Source organism: Heloderma suspectum, chromosome 6 (genome assembly GCF_057233095.1).
Source record: "Heloderma suspectum isolate Gila_16-S chromosome 6, 16-S_ref, whole genome shotgun sequence".
Classification (NCBI taxonomy): domain Eukaryota; kingdom Metazoa; phylum Chordata; class Lepidosauria; order Squamata; family Helodermatidae; genus Heloderma; species Heloderma suspectum.
This window is the reverse complement of record NC_139463.1, coordinates 51,204,515-51,222,180: the sequence shown is the minus strand read 5'-3', so window position 1 is coordinate 51,222,180 and position 17,666 is coordinate 51,204,515. Positions and strand designations below refer to the sequence as shown.

Sequence of the window (17,666 nt, the reverse complement as noted above, 5' to 3'; positions counted from 1 at the left end):
TGTCGAGCGGGCTAGAACACCTAAAATGGGTAGGCTCTTCCACAGAAGCACTGTGGGTGACAGTACCAGGCTCCAAAACTAATTTAGTGCTAGGAATGTGCTATTGTCCCCCAGACAGAATGCTCAGGGTGACTTTGAGATGGAAAATGAAATCAGGGAGGCCTTTAAACAAGGAAGTGTTGTAATAATGGTGACTTCAATTACCCCTACATTGACTGGATGAATCCATATTCCAGTCACAACAAAGAGGTTAAAATTTCTTGATGCCCTAAACAATTGTGCCCTAGGACCAGAGGGGAGGCGACCTTGGATTTAATCCTAAGTGGTGTCGCCCAGGACCTAATATGAGATGTGAATGTTGTTGAACCACTTGGAAACACTGACCACAGTGCTATCAAATTTTATATATTTAAGTGGGAAATTGCCCAGGAAGTCCAGCTGAGTCACACTCGATTTCAAACAAGGAAACTTCTCTAAAATGGGGGAACTGGTCAAAAGGAAGTTGGATGGGGAAGTCAAGGGGGTTAAATCCCTTCAAAATGGTTGGAGGGTACTCAAAACCAAAATAACAGCTCAGCTAAAATGTATGCTGCAGGTTAGGAAAGGTAGCGCCAAGTCCAAGAGGTCACTGGCATGATTAACGAGCAGTGTCAAGGACGGTAACGGAGAAAAGAGGGCTTCCTTCAGAAAATGGAAGTCTTGCCCAAGTGAGGAAAACAAAAGGGAGCACAAGCTTGCACAAAGGAGATGCAAGCAGACAATATGAGATGCAAAATAGCATTTTGAAGAGCCTATCGCTAACAATATCAAGGCCAACAATACAGAATTCTTTAAATATATCAGAAGCAGGAAACCAGCTAAGGAGGCAGTTGGACTGTTGGATGACATTGGAGCTAAAAGAGTACTAAAGGAGGACAAGGAGATTGCAGAGAAGCTGAATGAATTCTTCTCATCTGTCTTCACTGCAGAAGATATAGGACGGATATTTGTGCCTGAACTGATGTTTTCTGGAAGGGAGTCTGAGGAACTGAGGCAAATAGCGGTGACAAAAGACGAAATCTCAACCTTACTGACAAGTTGAAAGTAAATAAATCACTGGGCCCAAATGGTATCCATCCTTAAAGAATTCGAATATGAAATTGCTAATCTTCTAACCAAAATATGCAACGTGTCCTTAAGATCAGCCTCTGTACCAGAGGAATGGAGAATGGCCAATGTAACATCAATTTTTAAAAAGGGATCCAGGGGAGATCCAGGAAACTACAGGCTAGTTAGCTTAATGTTTGTTCTGGGTAAATTGGTGGAAAGCATTATTAAAGATAAAATTAGTACGCATATAGAAGGACAAGCCCTGCTGAAAAAGAATCAGCATTGTTGTTTATTCGGTCAGCCGCTTCTAACTCTTCGTGACTTCACGGACCAGCCCACGCCAGAGCTTCCTGTCGGCCGACGCCACCCGCAGCTCCCCCAAGGTCGAGTCCGTCACCTCCAGAATATCATCCATCCATCTTGCCCTTGGTCGGCCCCTCTTCCTTTTGCCTTCCACTTTCCCTAGCATCAGCATCTTCTCCAGGGTATCCTGTCTTCTCATTATGTGGCCAAAATACTTCAGTTTTGCCTTTAAGATCATTCCCTCAAGTGAGCAGTCTGGCTTTATTTCCTGGAGGATCTTCTTGCAGTCCAAGGCACTCTCAGAATTTTCCTCCAGCACCACAGTTCAAAAGCATCTTTCTTCCTTTGCTCAGCCTTCCTTATGGTCCAGCTCTCGCAGCCACAGGTTACTACGGGGAATGCCATTGCTTGAACCATGCGGACCTTTGTTGTCAGTGTGATATCTCTGCTCTTAACTATTTTATCAAGATTTGTCATTGCTCTCCTCCCAAGGAGTAAACGTCTTCTGATTTCCTGGCTGCAGTCAGCGTCTGCAGTAATCTTTGTGCCTAGAAAGACAAAGTCTGTCACTGCCTCCACGTTTTCTCCCTCTATTTGCCAGTGATCAATCAAGCTGGTTGCCATAATCTTGGTTTTTTTGAGGTTTAATTGCAACCCAGCTTTTGCACTTTCTTCTTTCACCTTTGTCATGAGGTTCCTCAGCTCCTCCTCGCTTTCAGCCATCAAAGTGGTATCATCTGCATATCTGAGATTGTTAATGTTTCTTCCAGCGATTTTAACTCCAGCCTTGGCTTCATCAAGCCCAGCATGTCGCATGATGTGTTCCGCATACAGGTTGAATAGGTAGGGTGAGAGTATACAACCCTGCCATACTCCTTTCCCAGTCTTAAACCAGTCCGTTGTTCCGTGGTCTGTTCTTACCGTTGCTACTTGGTCATTATACAGATGCCTCAGGAGGCAGACAAGATGACTTGGTATCCCCATACCACCAAGAACTTGCCACACTTTGTGATGATCCACACAGTCAAAGGCTTTAGAATAGTCAATAAAACAGAAATAGATGTTTTTCTGAAACTCCCTGGCTTTCTCCATTATCCAGCGGATATTGGCAACTTGGTCTCTAGTTCCTCTGCCTTTTCTAAACCCAGCTTGTACATCTGGCAATTCTCATTCCATGAATTGCTGGAGTCTACCTTGCAAGATCTTGAGCATTACCTTACTGGCATGTGAAATAAGTGCCACTGTTTGATAGTTTGAACATTGATGCTTCCCTTTTTTGGTATGGGGATAAGTTGATTTTTTCCAATCTGTTGGCCATTCTTGTGTTTTCCAAATTTGCTGGAATATGGCACGCATCACCTTAACAGCATCATCTTGCAAGATTTTAAACAGTTCAGCTGGGATACCATCGTCTCCTGCTGCCTTATTATTAGCAATGCTTCTTAAGGCCCATTCAACCTCACTCTTCAGGATGTCTGGCTCTAGCTCACTGACCACACTGTCAAATCTATCCCCGATATTATTATCCTTCCTATATAGATCTTCCGTATATTCTTGCCACCTTTTCTTGATCTCTTCTGCTTCTGTTAGGTCCTTGCCATCTTTGTTTTTGATCATACCCATTTTTGCCTGGAATTTACCTCCGATGTTTCTAATTTTCTGGAAGAGGTCTCTTGTCCTTCCTATTCTATTATCTTCTTCTGCTTCTTTTTAAACAAGCATTGCTTGTTTAAAAATAATTCCTTATCTCTTCTGGCTAACCTCTGGAATTTTGCATTTAATTGGGCATATCTCCCCCTATCACTGTTGCCTTTTGCTTTTCTTCGTTCTTGGGATGCTTCCAGTGTCTCAGCAGACAGCCATCTTGCCTTCTTGGTTTTCTTTTCCTTTGGGAAGTTTTTTGTTGCCGCCTCCTGAACAATGTTGCTAACTTCTGTCCATAGTTCTTCCGGGACCCTATCTACTAAATCTAGTCCCTTAAATCTATTCTTCACCTCCACTGCATATTCATTAGGAATCTTAGTGAGCTCATATCTAACTGATCTGTGGGTCTTCCCTATTCTCTTTAGTCTTTCTAAATTGTGCAATAAGAAGTTCGTGATCTGAACTACAGTCAGCTCCAGCTCTTGTTTTTACCGACTGCATAGATGTCCGCCACCTTTGGCTACAAAGGATGTAGTCAATCTGATTTCGGTGTCGACCATCTGGTGAAGTCCATGTATAAAGTCGTCTCTTAGGTTGTTGGAAGAGAGTGTTTGCTATGCACAGTGAGTTGTCTTGGCAAAATTCTATCAGCCTATGTCCTGCTTCATTTTGTTCTCCCAGACCATGCTTGCCTGTAATTCCAGATGTCGTTTGACTACCCACCTTAGCATTCCAGTCTCCTGTAATGAAAATAACATCTTTTTTTGGCGTACTATCCAGTAGGTGCTGCAGATCCGCACAGAACTGATCTACTTCTGCTTCTTCAGCATCTGTGGTTGGGGCATATATTTGGATCACTGTGATGTTAAATGGCTTACCCTGAATTCGAATTAATGCTTAATGTTTGTTCTGGGTAAATTGGTGGAAAGCATTGCTAAAGATAAAATTAGTAAGCCTACAGAAGGACAAGCCCTGCTGAAAAAGAATCAGCATAGCTTCCACAAAGGCAAGTCCTGTCTCACTAACCTTTTAGAGTTCTTTGAGTGTCAATAAAGTTGCACGCAGAGGTGATCCAGTAGATATTTACTTGAACTTCCAAAAGGCTTTTAACAAAGTCTCTCACAAAAGACTCCTTAACAAACTTAGCGATCATGGAATAATAAGAGAGGGATATGGATCAGTGACTAGTTAAAGAGAAAGCAAAGAGCAGGAATAAATGGTAAATTCTCCCAATGGAGGGATGTAAATAGTGGGGTCCCACAGGGATCTGTATTAGGCCAATGCTTTTCAACTTGACCGAGTCTACAAACTTATGCATGGTGCGGAGATGGAGACGTTTTTCTCCCTCTCTCAAAACACTAGAAGCTGGGGTCATCCCATGAAGCTGATTGGTGGGAGATTCAGGACAGATATAAGGAAGGACTTCTTCACACAGCACATAGTTAAGCTGTGGAATTCGCTACCACAGGATGTAGTGATGGCCACCAGTTTGGATGGCTTTAAAAGGGGGCTGGACAAGTTCCTGGAGAAAGGTATCAATGGCTACTAGTCCTGATAGCTATGTGCTACCTCCAGTACCAGAGGCAGTGAGCCTATGTACACCAGTTGCTGGGGAACATGGGTGGGGAGGGTGCTGTTATGCTCATGCCCCGCTTGTGGGTGCCTGGTGGACAGCTTGTTGGCCACTGTGTGAACAGAATGCGGGTCTAGATGGACCGTTGGTCTGATCCAGCTTGCCTCTTCTATTATTCTTATGTTCCCACTTCCGATCTATGATTGGAAAATGGTACGCAAAACAGTCACATTTGCATAATTTGCTTTGCTTTGTGTTATGGGTTGGGGAACTGGCAGTTTTTCCAAGGCTCATGAGGCGGTAGCCTTGGACCGCCCAGCAGGTCCTGGGGGTCAGGCAACCTGAGGAAGAGAAGCTGCAGTGAAGGGCACCTGCCTGCCTGAGAGTAGGGATGTCAGAGAATTCTGCCAGGGATCTCGGTGAGGCCGAATGCCAGTGCATTCGGCCCCCCAAACTCCGTGGCGGAACGGCCTGCCCCCCCGCGGATCCCCCCCGGGACAAGACTCACCTGGGGCGGATCTTCCGGGCGGCGGCGGCTCCAGTGGCGGTCGGTCTTCCGACCAGCTGCCGCTGCCGCCATTTCCAAGCTTCTGTGTAAAAAAAAAGAAAGAAAAAAAAAGACGTGATAGGCTACGTAAATCTTTACGTAGCCTATCATGGTTGGGTGGGTTTAAAAAAAAAAACCGTGTACGCAAATGGCGGCGGCTACGGCCACCGCCATTTGCGTTCCTTCTTTTTACCATCTTAATCTATGTAAATATTTACATAGACTATGACGGCGAAAATAAAGGGGAACGCAAATAGCGTAGCGGGCGCTATTTGCGTCCCTTTTGATTCGCCGTTTTAGCCTACATAAAGATTTACGTAGGCTAAAATGGTGAATGAAAGAGAGACGCAAATAGCGCCCGCTATGCTATTTGCATTCCCCTTTATTTTCGCCGTCATAGTCTACATAAATATTTACGTAGATTAAGACGGCCAAAAAGAAGGAACGCAAATGGTGGCGGCTGTAGCCGCCGCCATTTGTGTATAGGTTTTTTTTTTTTTTTAACCTACCCAGAGCCCACTGCAGCCGGATATCCGGCTGCAGACGGCTCTGGCCGGGCCTGGCCAGCTGCTCCGCAGAGCTGCTGCGGAGCACAGCCGGCCGCTCGAGGATTCCGGGGGGAGGAACGGAACGCCTCCCCCCCCCCCATCAACATAATCCGTGAAAGGTAAGTCACTTTCGTACATCCCTACCTGAGAGGCCCAATCCATAGCCTCCTCCCACGTTAGGCAGAGCCCTTATCAGACTTCACGCAAATGGTCCCTCTTGCTCTCAGAGAATGCCACTCCTCTGGGCACAATCCCTGCCCCAGAGACTCTTCTGACCCACCTGGATGCCAGCAGAGATCCCGCTCGGCCCTAGTCACAGCCCACGTGTGCCCCCTCTGTGCGCAGCAGTGCCGCTGGCCCTGGGCAGGGCCCAGGTCAGCCCCTCTCTGCTGGCTGTGGGAGCCAGGCCACGCGGGCCCCCCCTCCCGGGAGCCTCGGCAGGCAGGGCGCTGAGCTGGCGGGGGCATGCATCTGCTCTCTCCCGGGGAGGGGCGCACCCCCCCCCCCACGCCAAGCCTCAGCTGCTCAGAGCAGAAGAAACCTCCGGACTGCCCCACCGCCATCCTCCGGTCTGGAGGCCGGCTGAGCCTTCCCACGAGGCCGCGCGAGGGCGGGAGCAGGTGCCTCACGGCAGCAGGTGCCACTGGCAGGCGCTCCTGGAGCCCTCCCTGCGGCGGGGAGGCCCCTCGCCCCTGCTGAGCTCCTTGCAAGTGGCTCCCAGGAGGAGAAGCGTGCCGACCAGCGGGCGGTGCAAAGCGGGCGTGCGTGAGACCACCCGATGAGCTCAATGGAGGCTCCTCCGCGGATTGCGCGTAGGGGGGAAGCTCTGCAGCAGGGGCGGGCTGATGAGCCTCCGCCCCGGCAGGAGAAGCGCGGGCGCCCCCGGCCTGGGGCCTTGCCAGCGGGCGCAGCGAGGGCATCGCGCCCGGCGGCCACTCTGCTCACACGCGGCCCCTTCCAGGTGGACTCCAAGGTGACGCTGGGCCTGGGCGGAGTCCTGGTGGTGCTGGGGGCCGTCTTGTCCTCGCTGGGCCTCTACGCCTTCGCGGGGCTGCCCTCCTCCCTCCTCATCGTGGAGGTTGTGCCTTTCCTGGTGCTGGCCGTGGGCTCCGACAACATCTTCGTCTTCGTGCTGGAGCACCAGGTGCGAGCCACGCCAGCGGGTGCGCAGACGTGGCCCTCGCAGGGGCGGGGGGCCTTCCCAGGCTGGCGTTGGCCGCGACTGGTGCCCTGCGGCGCGCCCGCGCCTCGGGAGGGGCGCCCAGTCTGCCTGGGGCGCTGGCGGGCCTCTGTGCAGCACGGCCGCGGCTTGGGGCCCGCCGGCGGGAGCGCCTTCTCACCACCTGTGCCTGTTGCGCAGCAATCGGAGCCACGGCCCGGGGAAGCCATGGAGCAGCGCGTCGGGCGAGTCTTGGGGCAGGTCGGCCCCAGCATGCTCCTCTGCAGCCTCTCCGAAGTCACCTGCTTCTTCTTGGGTGAGGGTCTCTCCGCCGAGCCCGGGGGCGGGGCGGGCAGGACTGGTGCCCGGGCACTGAGGCGGCCACTGACAGCCCCGGCCCGGCCCGCAGGGCTCACGCCGCCTCGCCTGCCAGGGGCCGGGCCCTTTGGGTCGCCGAGGCGAGGGGCGCCGCCGCGTTCGCCTAGGGGAGGCGGGCCGCGGACCCACGGGGGGCCGGCTGCGGCGCCGGGGGCGGCCCGGGCCCACGGAGGGTGCGCGGGAGCGGGGCAGGCAGCGCGGCCGGGGAGCCCCGCGCGGGGCCAGCGCTGGGAGAGCGGGCGGGGGCGTCCAGGGCCGGCCCCGCGGGCGCCCTCTCCCGCCGCCTCTCGCCTCGTCCCCGGCCCACAGGAGCTCTGACGCCGATGCCCGCTGTCCGGACGTTCGCCCTCAACGCCGCCCTAGCCGTCCTCTTCGACTTCCTGCTGCAGATGTCCGCGTTCGTGGCCCTGGTCTCTCTGGACGCCCGCAGGCAGCAGGTCAGGGCGCGGCGGGCGGGCGGGCGAGCGGGCGGGGCGGGCGGCGCCCGGCGGGCCCGAGCTGCGTGCGACGGGCGCCCCCGCCGCCGGCCCGTGACGCCGCCTTTGCTGTGCGCCGGCAGGCCTCCCGCGCCGACGTGTGCTGCTGCCTCCGCCTCGAGGACCGCGGGCGGCGGAAGCGGCGCGAGGGGCTCCTGCGCACCCTCGTGCGGCGCTACTACGCGCCCGTCTTGCTCAGCCGAGTCGTCCGGAGCGTGGTGGTGAGTGCGCGGGCGCGGGGGCGGGTCTCGCGGGCCTGGGGCCGCGGGCGCGCGGGCGGCGGAGCTGCGGGGCCAAGGCGCGGGCGGACGTCTCCGCCGCCGCCCGCGCTTCCCTCCCGACTCCCCCCAGGTTGTGCTCTTCGCCGTCCTGTTCTGTGCCGGGATCTTCCTGATGCTCAACATCGAAGTGGGGCTGGAGCAGGAGCTGGCTGTGCCCGAGGTGAGACGCCGCCTTTCTGCTGCCCGCCAGGCGCCCGGGGCTTCTCCGCCGCCTGCTCCGGAAGGCTACAGCGGGCCGGCAGGAGGAGCCCCCCGCCGCCGCCCCTCCACTCTCCCGTAGCCCCCCGTCATCTCGTCGCTGTCTCCCCGGTTCCCAGGCACCTGCTGACCCGCTCACCTGCTTCAGACCCCGATTCCCACTTCCCTCCAACCTAGTAGCATGTTTTGAACAAAGATGCTTTGCCTGGCTGTTTTATTGGAAATATTTAAGCCCTCCTACTATGCCCCCTGGACGCTTTGGACTACAATTCCCAGACTCCCTGAGTATTGGTCATGCTGCCTGGGGCTTATGGGAGTTGTAGTCCAACACCTCCCAAGGGCATCAGGTTGGCTGTTGTTGTTGTTCAGTCGTTCAGTCGTGTCCGACTCTTCGTGACCCCATGGACCATAGCACGCCAGGCCTTCCTGTCCTGCACTCTCTCCCGGAGCGTGCTCAAGTTCATATTCATTGCATCCGTGATGCTATCTAGCCATCTCATCCTCTGCCGTCCCCTTCTCCTTTTGCCTTCAGTCTTTCCCAGCATCAGGGTCTTTTCCAGGGAGTTTTCTCTTTGCATTAGGTGGCCAAAATATTGGAGCTTCAGCTTCATTATCTGTCCTTCCAATGAGCACTCAGGGTTGATTTCCTTTAGGATGGACTGATTTGACCTCCTTGCAGTCCAGGGGACTCGTAAGAGTCTTCTCCAGCACCACAGTTCGAAAGCAACAGGTTGGCTACCCCACTGTAATACCAATGCACATTTAATTTTTATTAATTAAACTGCAAAGCCCTCAAATACCCTTCTAAATTCAAGAGGAGGAAGCACGTATGGCCAGAAGCACAAAGAGAGCTTCATCTAGGGTCATCACGCATTAAAAAGCATTGCACAAAAACTAAATATTGCGGGATCTCAGAGGAGAGAGTGCCCCAATCATAAGATACAGGACAGGGTAGGCCAAAACATATTTTGGGCTGCAGGGGTACAAAAACTTTTTTTTTAAAGATTTTATTAGTTTTCCAAAACAAGATTAAACAAACTAGCAGAAAGAAAAATAAATAAAAAGGAGACACGTTGAATTTAAATCTACTTATTGATAGAGAGTAGCAACTTAACATATTGGTATATTTTCCCTTTACCTTACAGACCAAGATATTGGTAGAATCAATAGGCTGCTTGGAGTTTTTCTTTGGAATTCATGGGCATAGAACCCTTTGTTCCTTATTTGGCTGAGTTCTGTTTCACAGTTATGTACGGATAAGGAACAGGGAACGAGTAGCCCACCGCATCATCACCCATGAAGTGGTGGGGAAAACATTCAGGAGCTCAGCCAGCAGAAGGGCTGGTGTGGGTGTGTCCAGCTGTTGAGCTGGACAGGGCAGATCAGGGCAAGTGACCGGGGCTGATCTCTAGGGCTGCCCAGAGGGCAGCAGTTGTGTCTCCAAAGGCATGGTAGCAAAGGGGCGGTTCATGGACAGAGGGGCAGGCCCCTCATGTTCTCTCACCTGCCATCCACAGGACTCGTACATGCTGCAGTACTTCCAGTACCTGAACCAGTATTTCATGGTGGGCATCCCAACCTACTTTGTCACCACTGGGGGCTACAACTTCTCCACAGTTCCAGGAATGAATGGTGTCTGTTCCAGCTCAGGTTGTGATAACAACTCCATGATGCAGAAGATCCAGTATGCCACACAGTTCCCTGAGGAGTAAGTCACCATGACCAGTCCATGACTGCACTGGAACCAAAGCTCTCTGCTTCACACTCAAGTAGGCCCGCAGGTTGCTGCTCTCCCCTCCCCTCCACATACAGTCATGAAAAACATACAGCCGGGCGGAGAGCGATGTTTCTGTGTCTTGAAGGAGGGAAGAATCCTGCTTCTTGCGTCTCCCTTGCAGTGGGAGAGGGGAAGGCTTCAGCAGGGTGGGGTGGCTGCAAAACAGCAGCTGCAGAGGCTCTGCCCTCCAAGTGGGGGGTGGGTCTTTCAGAGTGTGATGCAGCTGCAGCTGTCCGATGTGGCGGCATACTCTATGCCAGGGGTGGGCAGGAGGTGGAGCTGCAGCTGTTCCGGACTTCAACTCCCAGAATCCCTGGCAATACGGCCAGTGGTCAGGAATGGCAGGAGCTGAAGACCAGAACAGCTGGAGATCTACATCTTGCCCACCCCTGCTCTGCAGAGCTGGCCCCAGTGTGTCTTACAGATTGAACAGCTAGTTGAAAAGGCCTCGCAGCCCTTCTCTTCCACGGACGCTTAGAATCGTTACGCAAATCCAAAACCTAACCTTCAAATATGAACAAAACCAGGCGCAGGAAGCCTTCCGGAAAGGGCATGGGTCTTGCCCTCCAGGCACCTCAGATTGGGTCTGGGTGCTCACCTAGAGAACAGCAAGGCCAGGGCTCCCACAGCATTGTCATTCTGCGCCAGCCGACCTCCTGGGCAGCGCTCAAGGGTAGCCCCACTCCATGCAGCTCTCCTGGTGGCTTCTAAGGCAAGGCCTGTGTGAGCCATTTGGCGCCTCTCCCCGAGGTGAAGCACACAGTCTGGCGGCATCCCTGTTAAAAGGCATCTCTGGGCAAGGCGCCTGTTGAGCCTGGCCCGCTCCTGACGGAGGGCAGGCCTCCAGGGCTGCCCTTGCCCTGGCAAGCCAGGTGACCTCCCTGTACTTCCAGGTCCTTCCTGGCCATTCCTGCCTCTTCCTGGGTGGATGACTTCATTGACTGGCTGAGTCCCTTTTCCAGCTGTTGCCGCATTCACCATTCTGGCCTGCAGCAGGGCCAGTTCTGCTCCTCTACTGACAGTAAGTAACGGGGGGGGGGGGGAGCTGCAGCTGATAGGATTGCAGTGTGAGTGACACAGGGGGGCGGGGCCTGGGGGTCCCTGGGCAGTGCCCCCTGGGTCTGCGGAAGAGCCCTGCTCTGACCTGTCTCCCTTCTCCCGGCGGCAGCCTCCCTTTCCTGTGTGCTGAACAAATGCATGGCGCGCTCAAATGGGACCCTCCGGCCAAACGTGGAAGAGTTCAACAAGTTCCTGCCCTGGTTTCTGCACGACAAGCCCAACCTAAAGTGCCCCAAGGGGTGAGTGGTGCCACAGACGGGGTGGTGTCGGGAGGGCCGGGGCGCCTGCTCCACACCGATGACATCCTTCTGTGTGTGGCTGGCAGGCAAGAGCGCCCTTGCTCTCCCTGCACAGGTGGCTCATGCGGGAGGAGGCGGCCCGGAGGCATGGGATTCCTGCACCAGGGTGATCTGCTCTCAGGCAGGAGCAATCGCAGCTGCCCACATGCCAGCTGGTCAGCTGGCCCAGGTCATTCTCTCCCCTGGGGCAGCAGCGGAGCTTGGTCGGGCCGGGCCAAAGGCCCGCTTGGCTTTTGCCTGGGGCCACGTCCAGTCGCAGGTGCTGCGCGGAGTACTTTCGTCCGGGAGAGGCATGCCACTTGCCTGCACTGCTCAGTGGGACGGGGCTCTTCCTGCCCTCAGTCATGTTCCTTCTCTCTGCACAGGGGCCTTGGTGCCTATGATACATCTGTGCGGCTGGCGCCAGATGGGCCCATCCTGGGTGAGTGGATTCTACAGGTGGCTTGGAGCAAGTAGCCCAGGTGCGGAGTGTGCTGCCCTGGCGCAAGGCCAGCTGCCCCTTGCACTTGTGGGGAGGGGCTCCACAAATGGGGTGGGGTGGGGCGGGGTTCTCCATACGCCAGGGTCTTCCAGTCAGTCGGGTGGTGGCTGGAGAAGCTGCGAAGGGGCCAGGATGGCAGGCCGTAGCCCACAGAAACATCCCATTGGACAGCCCAGTTACAGCCTCGTCTCCAACAGCTTCCCGGTTCATGGCCTACCACAAACCCCTGAAAAACTCGCAGGAGTGCACGGCAGCACTGAAGGCAGCACGGGAGCTTGCAGCCAGCATCACAGCTAGCATGCAGCAAGTGCCTGGCACCGATCCCAGTTTCCGGGTCTTCCCATACACGTAAGACAGCAGCAGAAGCCGGGGCACAGGGCTGCCAGAGATGGGCTCTGAGGAAGCAGCTGCAGGGCCAGGCCAGGCCTTGCCTGACAGGAAGAGACCTGAACGGCAACGCGGCCAGCATGTGGTGTCCTGAGGCCAGGCCCTCCAGTGCCCCTAGAAGTCCATCCCAGCCATTAAACCAGGATAGGCCACAGCCACTGTGCAAGAAAGGCAGCAGGTGGCCTGAGGAAGAGACAGGCCCGCCAGCTGCCCTGAACAAACCAACCATATGGTCGGCAGGGTGCCTGGCGTGGCGTCCTTGCCCAGGCAGGTCTCCTGCCCCAGCAGGTCCTACTCTCCAATCAGCACTCAGCAAAGTAAACAAGTTCGTTTTTACTGAGAACTCTGGAAATACTCCTTTCTGATAGCAAATAGCTTATGCTGGCGTCTGTACGCCCTAACGTATACGCACAAAGATGGAAGAAACGAGCCGCTGTGCCACAAAGCCGCATGAGGCCACATCCGAGGGGAAACTAGAATGTTCTGCCACAGGGCTGTTAAAGGTACATAAAACCAGTGCTGGTTCCAGGCTTTGGCGGGCCCTTGAGCAAGGCCCCCTCCTTCAAAGACTCTGCCTCCTTACCGGAATCCTTGCCACCTGCCTTGTTGTTGCCAGAATTGTTGTCTCATCATTGCTCCATCTGCTTGCTTACCAGGCAGGGCCCCGGATGCTGCAGCATCTCCTGCTCCTTCTCACCATCGCTGTTGTCTGGGCCGGAGCGAGAGGCAGGTGGCAGTGATGGAGAGGAGGAGCAGGTCCAGGGGGCTCTGGCCAGTGGGCCCTCGGCAGTGCCCAACCATGCCAACCCTTGATACCGTCCCTACATTCAGTATGCCACAATTTCTCTAGCTACCCAGGCCAGTGAGCCTCTTGGGAATCCAGAGGTTTTGCTGGAGGACAGCAGGGGGTGGGAGCAAAGTGTGTGTCTCCACTCCTCCGGCACTCTCACGGCTGTCGCCTCTTTCTGCAGGGTCACCTATGTGTTCTATGAGCAGTACCTGACCATCGCCATGGCTGGCTTCCTCAGCTTGGCCCTCTGCTTGGTGCCCACGTTTGTGGTGTGCTATGTCTTGTTGGGCCTGGACCTGCGCTCGGGCCTCATCAACCTGGCCACCATCGTCATGATTGTGGTGGACACCCTGGGAGCCATGACGCTGTGGGGCATCTCCTACAACGCCATCTCGCTCGTCAACCTGGTGACAGTAAGCCGAGCCACATCTGTGCGGATGGAATTCTTTGGGGTACCGGGGGGACCAGAGCAGCTTCCAAGGGCACCAAAGGACGTGGCGGTCCAAGCCTGAATGTGGAGTCAGCCCCTGTGGCTTTCCTGGTCCACAACGCGGGCTGAGAGTTCTGTAGAAACACCCCCACCCCCTCCAATAAACAGTTACACAATTTGATTGGGCATATGGAAGGAAATTCTCTCCTGTTTCCATTAACAAGCGTACTGACGGAGATTAGTAATGTATTCAAGTACATTTTCATGTGTTTGCTTTCCATATTTCAGGTCAGGGTTTCATGGCAGGGGTTTCCCCCACCCCCTTTGGGCATTCTCGAAAGGTGGGGCAATGGGTGTGTGGAGTGCGGAACAGGGAATGGAGATTCCAGGGGGTGGGGGAATGTAGCATGACCGTTTTTCAAGCGCATGCTTCTCATGACAGCTACAGATGTCTTATTTTTATTTTATTTAAAAAAAAAAACAAGAGCAGGGACCACTTCTTATTTTTTAGAATTCTAGAGAAGCGTTGTGGTAGGATTTCCCGGCCCTGGCCCAGGGTAGACGCTTCTCCATTAGAGCAAAGCTGTGTCTGTTCCACACTTCCTCACCTTTTTCTGATTCGTTTACCAATTTATGGGCATTGTAGCATTGGACAAAACATAGCTGACAGCCAGAGAGTACTGGTTTCCAGCTCAACAGTCCTCATCCCATTAAAGCGAGTGCAACATCCAGAATTCAGGCCACATGCTGGGCAAAGTGAGCGTGCTGCTGAGATTGCAGCGGGCTAGTAGGGATCTCGTGCCACATCGACAGCAGGAGGCGGGTGTCAGATAAAATGTTTCCACTGACTTTCCCTCGCTAACTGCCCCGTTATCCTGGCAGGCTGTTGGCATCTCGGTGGAGTTTGTGTCTCATATCACCCGTTCTTTTGCTGTCAGCACGAGGCCCAGCAAGCTGGAGAGGGCCAGAGAAGCCACCACCAACATGGGCAGTGCAGTGAGTGTGGCGGAGGGAGGCCGGGGTAGCGGTGCATGGGTGGCACGGGCTGGCCTTCAGGGTGCTGCTTGAGGGCATTGTGATGGGGGAGGGAGACCCAGGCCCAGTGGTCCTTTGCTTCCACCCAGGTGCTGGGCAGAGCGCTCCAGGCCCCCTTCTCTGCCCTTCCCCACAGTGGTGGACCCTAGTCCTGTACCTCACCCCCCACCCCCAGGCCTGTCATGGCAGCATTGGTGTGGCTTCCCTTTCTTGCGAGAGCTTCTTCCCAGGGTCAGCCTTGCACGGGCTGTTTTGCCATGGCTTACGAGGCAGCCAGGCTGGGCTCTCTTCAAGCGCCCCCCTGCATGAACGGCCCAGACTCTGAGTTGACACGTGGTCGGCTTGGTTCTCCCTCCCCCCCTTCCCCAGTTTCCCTCCTGGGGGTTGTTTGCATCCAGGCAGTGGGGAGTTGGGCACCATGCTGGCGAGGGGCTCCTGGCCTGTGGATCCCGTGAGCCAGCTGTGCCACGCCTGGATATAGCCCCCCGGGCCATGCCTGCTCTCCCTCCCTCTCAGGTGTTTGCTGGTGTGGCCATGACCAACCTGCCGGGCATCGTGGTCCTGGCTTTTGCCAAGGCCCAGCTCATCCAGCTCTTCTTCTTCCGCCTCAACCTCATCATCACACTCTTGGGGATGCTGCACGGCCTGGTTTTTCTCCCTGTCATCCTCAGCTTTTTCGGTAAGCCTGCAATCGGTCAGTCACTCTCTCCTGAGCTGTGCTCCATACAGGGCAGAAAGGAAGTGTTGTAGGAGACTCACGGCTCTCTATCCTGTGGCGGAGCGGGGAAGGGGGCGCCCTCGCTCCCGGGCCAGGGGGCAGTGGCTTCCTGAAGAACTCTGCGCCGAGGTGGCTGCCCACAGAGGTGCGTCGTTGCAGCAGCAGCAGCAGCAGCTCCCTCCCTCGGAGCAAAGCAGCCCCAGCTCCCTTGCCCCTCCAACTGAGCCCCTGCTGTGTGGAGGCCAGCCCCTCCAGGAGGCGGCCCGCCTTTTCTTCGAGAAACGACAGCAGCGCTTGCAAGGCACTCTGCTCCACATGTGATGCTGCCTTCATTTAAAAGACACTTCAGCGTTAAGCATCCTGGGGCAGGAGGGCGGGAGCACTGTGGCCTCCCAAGGCCCAGCCAGTCGACGGAACGCAGTCGGCTTCTGCCCCAAGCCTGCAGCACCGATTTTGCTGAGCTCGGTCCGGGGGCCAGATTGTAGGTATGACTGGAGCGCAGTGGTGGTGCTGGGAGGCCCTCATGGCGGACAGCAGCTGCCCTCTGGAGAGAGCATGTGGCAGCGGGGGCCTTCCCTTCAGGCTAGGGTGCCTGGTGGCCTTCCTCCTGTTCCAGCCCTAACCTCCTCCTCCTCCGCCAGGGCCCGATGTGCAAGCACCGATGAAGCGGCAGGCGCAAGCACAGCAAGGAAAGAGCTGCCTGGCCTTCGCCAACAGCCTCGCTTTTGAAGGCAAGGAGGGTCCAAGCAACGGTGGGACCACTCCAGCCCCAGGCTCAAAGGAGGCCCAGGCAGGGGAAATCTGAGGGGTGGCAGCAGCCACCCATGGGGAGGCGGCAGCACCATGAAGCCCCTCCACACCTACAGCACAGAGACTCTGGCCACGAGTGGGCATTGTCCGATTCAAATATGGAAAGCAGCCACAGCAGCATTGCTGGGCAGCCGTGCAGTGCCTCGGTGCATGCCTGAGGGCAAGGGCCTGTGTGTGTGTATGTTCACGGGTATGCATGCTTTTCACCAGCCCAGATACCCAAGAGCAAGAAACCTTCAATACAGATGTGCGGTATCTCGTAAGCACTGTATGAATTTAGTTCCAACTGTGAGTTTCTAGAACATGGAAAGTTTGTTCGGGAGAGCTGATGTTGTCCCAGCCGACCAGGCACAGTTGAAGAGCTGTCTGAGCCCAGGTCCTGCACACAGCCATGCACCCGGTGCACCGTGAGAGAGACCCCAGCTTCTCTTGCTCTGTGCAAGACCAAAAGCTAACCGAGAGCACCATCTGGAGGCACATGATGCGGCCCTCTTGCTCAACCAGACTCTGGGCCTGGCCAGGGCCTGGGTAAGGACTGCCTGAGACCCCCTTGGATGCCACCTTGAGTTCTATAGACAAGGACAGGATAGAAATGCAATAAATAATGAAACAAAAATAAGTAACCTGCTTCTTTGGAGGGGTGGGGAAGGAGTCAGGATTGTCAGCCAGACAGCATCACGGGTGAACTAGGCAAAGAACAGAAGAGCCCTTCTGGATCAGACCAAGATACAGCTGGGAAGCCCCAGAACAGAGCATGGAAGCAAGAGCCCCTTCCCGTAGCCCAGGGCCAGCCTCTACTTTTACCCATAGCTTCCTGAGCCTTAGCTTCCTGCGCATCTTCTCACAGCTAAATGTGGGTCGTTCCTGCCCTTCCACCACTCAGTAAATTCTTCCTCCACTGCAGTAAAGATAAAGACAAGGTTTAATATGATGTAGTATTCCACATTCCAGGGCCACATCCCATGCTGAACAGTACCTATGGGAGGGGGCTGACTGCCAAATGCTGTTTTTCAAACCCAGGGTACAGCTGCATTAGAAAGGATGGGGAGGAGTTCCCACTTGCAGGCTGAGCCAGTCTGGAGAAGTGCTGCAGGGACCAGTATATGATGGGGATACCTGGCTTTGCAGCAGTACATGCGAAAAGAATCTCAGGATTACTGTTGATCATAAGCTGAACATGAGTCAGCAGTGTGATGAGGTTGCAAAAATGGCTAATGCAATTTTAGGCTGCATTTATGCACCTATAGTTTCCAAGTCACCAGAACTAGTAGTACCACTTTGTTTTGCACTAGCCCAGCCTCCTATACCTTCCTCTTGGGTGTGGAGAATCCAGTTTTGGCAATGTAAGGACTGGCACGCAGAAATTTTAGTTTGCTATTAGTATATAGGATGCTCAGTGTTTATGTAACTTTTTGGATGTTCAGTTCCACACTAAAGATCATCCCACAAATCTTTATAAAAACTCTGAAAGTGAGACCAGTATTATTTGCCTCAGATTGCCAGTCATTGGGGGGGGGGGGGGACAGGTTTGCCTAAGGCTCCCTAATGTGTTTATGACAAAGGCAAAATGTGAACTTCCAAGGGCTCCGTTTTGCCGCCACACCATGTCTTTTGTCTCTGTTGAAGACAGCTCATATCAACAGTCCCTCAATCCCCATGGCAAATTAGGCAACCAACTAATGAC

General features: G+C 54.7%; 1 protein-coding gene across 1 annotated transcript in view; it reads left to right on the top strand.

Moving 5' to 3' along the window:
• The window catches only part of NPC1L1 (NPC1 like intracellular cholesterol transporter 1), a 32,076-nt gene extending 14,619 nt beyond the window's left edge, over nt 1-17,457 (top strand). The window contains exons 6-18 of the mRNA XM_084804309.1: nt 6,666-7,179; nt 7,551-7,678; nt 7,801-7,938; nt 8,069-8,158; nt 9,714-9,904; nt 10,867-10,994; nt 11,142-11,271; nt 11,697-11,752; nt 12,010-12,160; nt 13,171-13,402; nt 14,302-14,415; nt 14,971-15,133; nt 15,814-17,457. Coding sequence (XP_084660435.1) covers nt 6,666-7,179; nt 7,551-7,678; nt 7,801-7,938; nt 8,069-8,158; nt 9,714-9,904; nt 10,867-10,994; nt 11,142-11,271; nt 11,697-11,752; nt 12,010-12,160; nt 13,171-13,402; nt 14,302-14,415; nt 14,971-15,133; nt 15,814-15,977 — 2,199 coding nt within the window. The 3' untranslated portion in view covers nt 15,978-17,457. The remainder of the gene's footprint in view (nt 1-6,665; nt 7,180-7,550; nt 7,679-7,800; nt 7,939-8,068; nt 8,159-9,713; nt 9,905-10,866; nt 10,995-11,141; nt 11,272-11,696; nt 11,753-12,009; nt 12,161-13,170; nt 13,403-14,301; nt 14,416-14,970; nt 15,134-15,813) is intronic.
• Nucleotides 17,458-17,666: the final 209 nt, after the last annotated feature.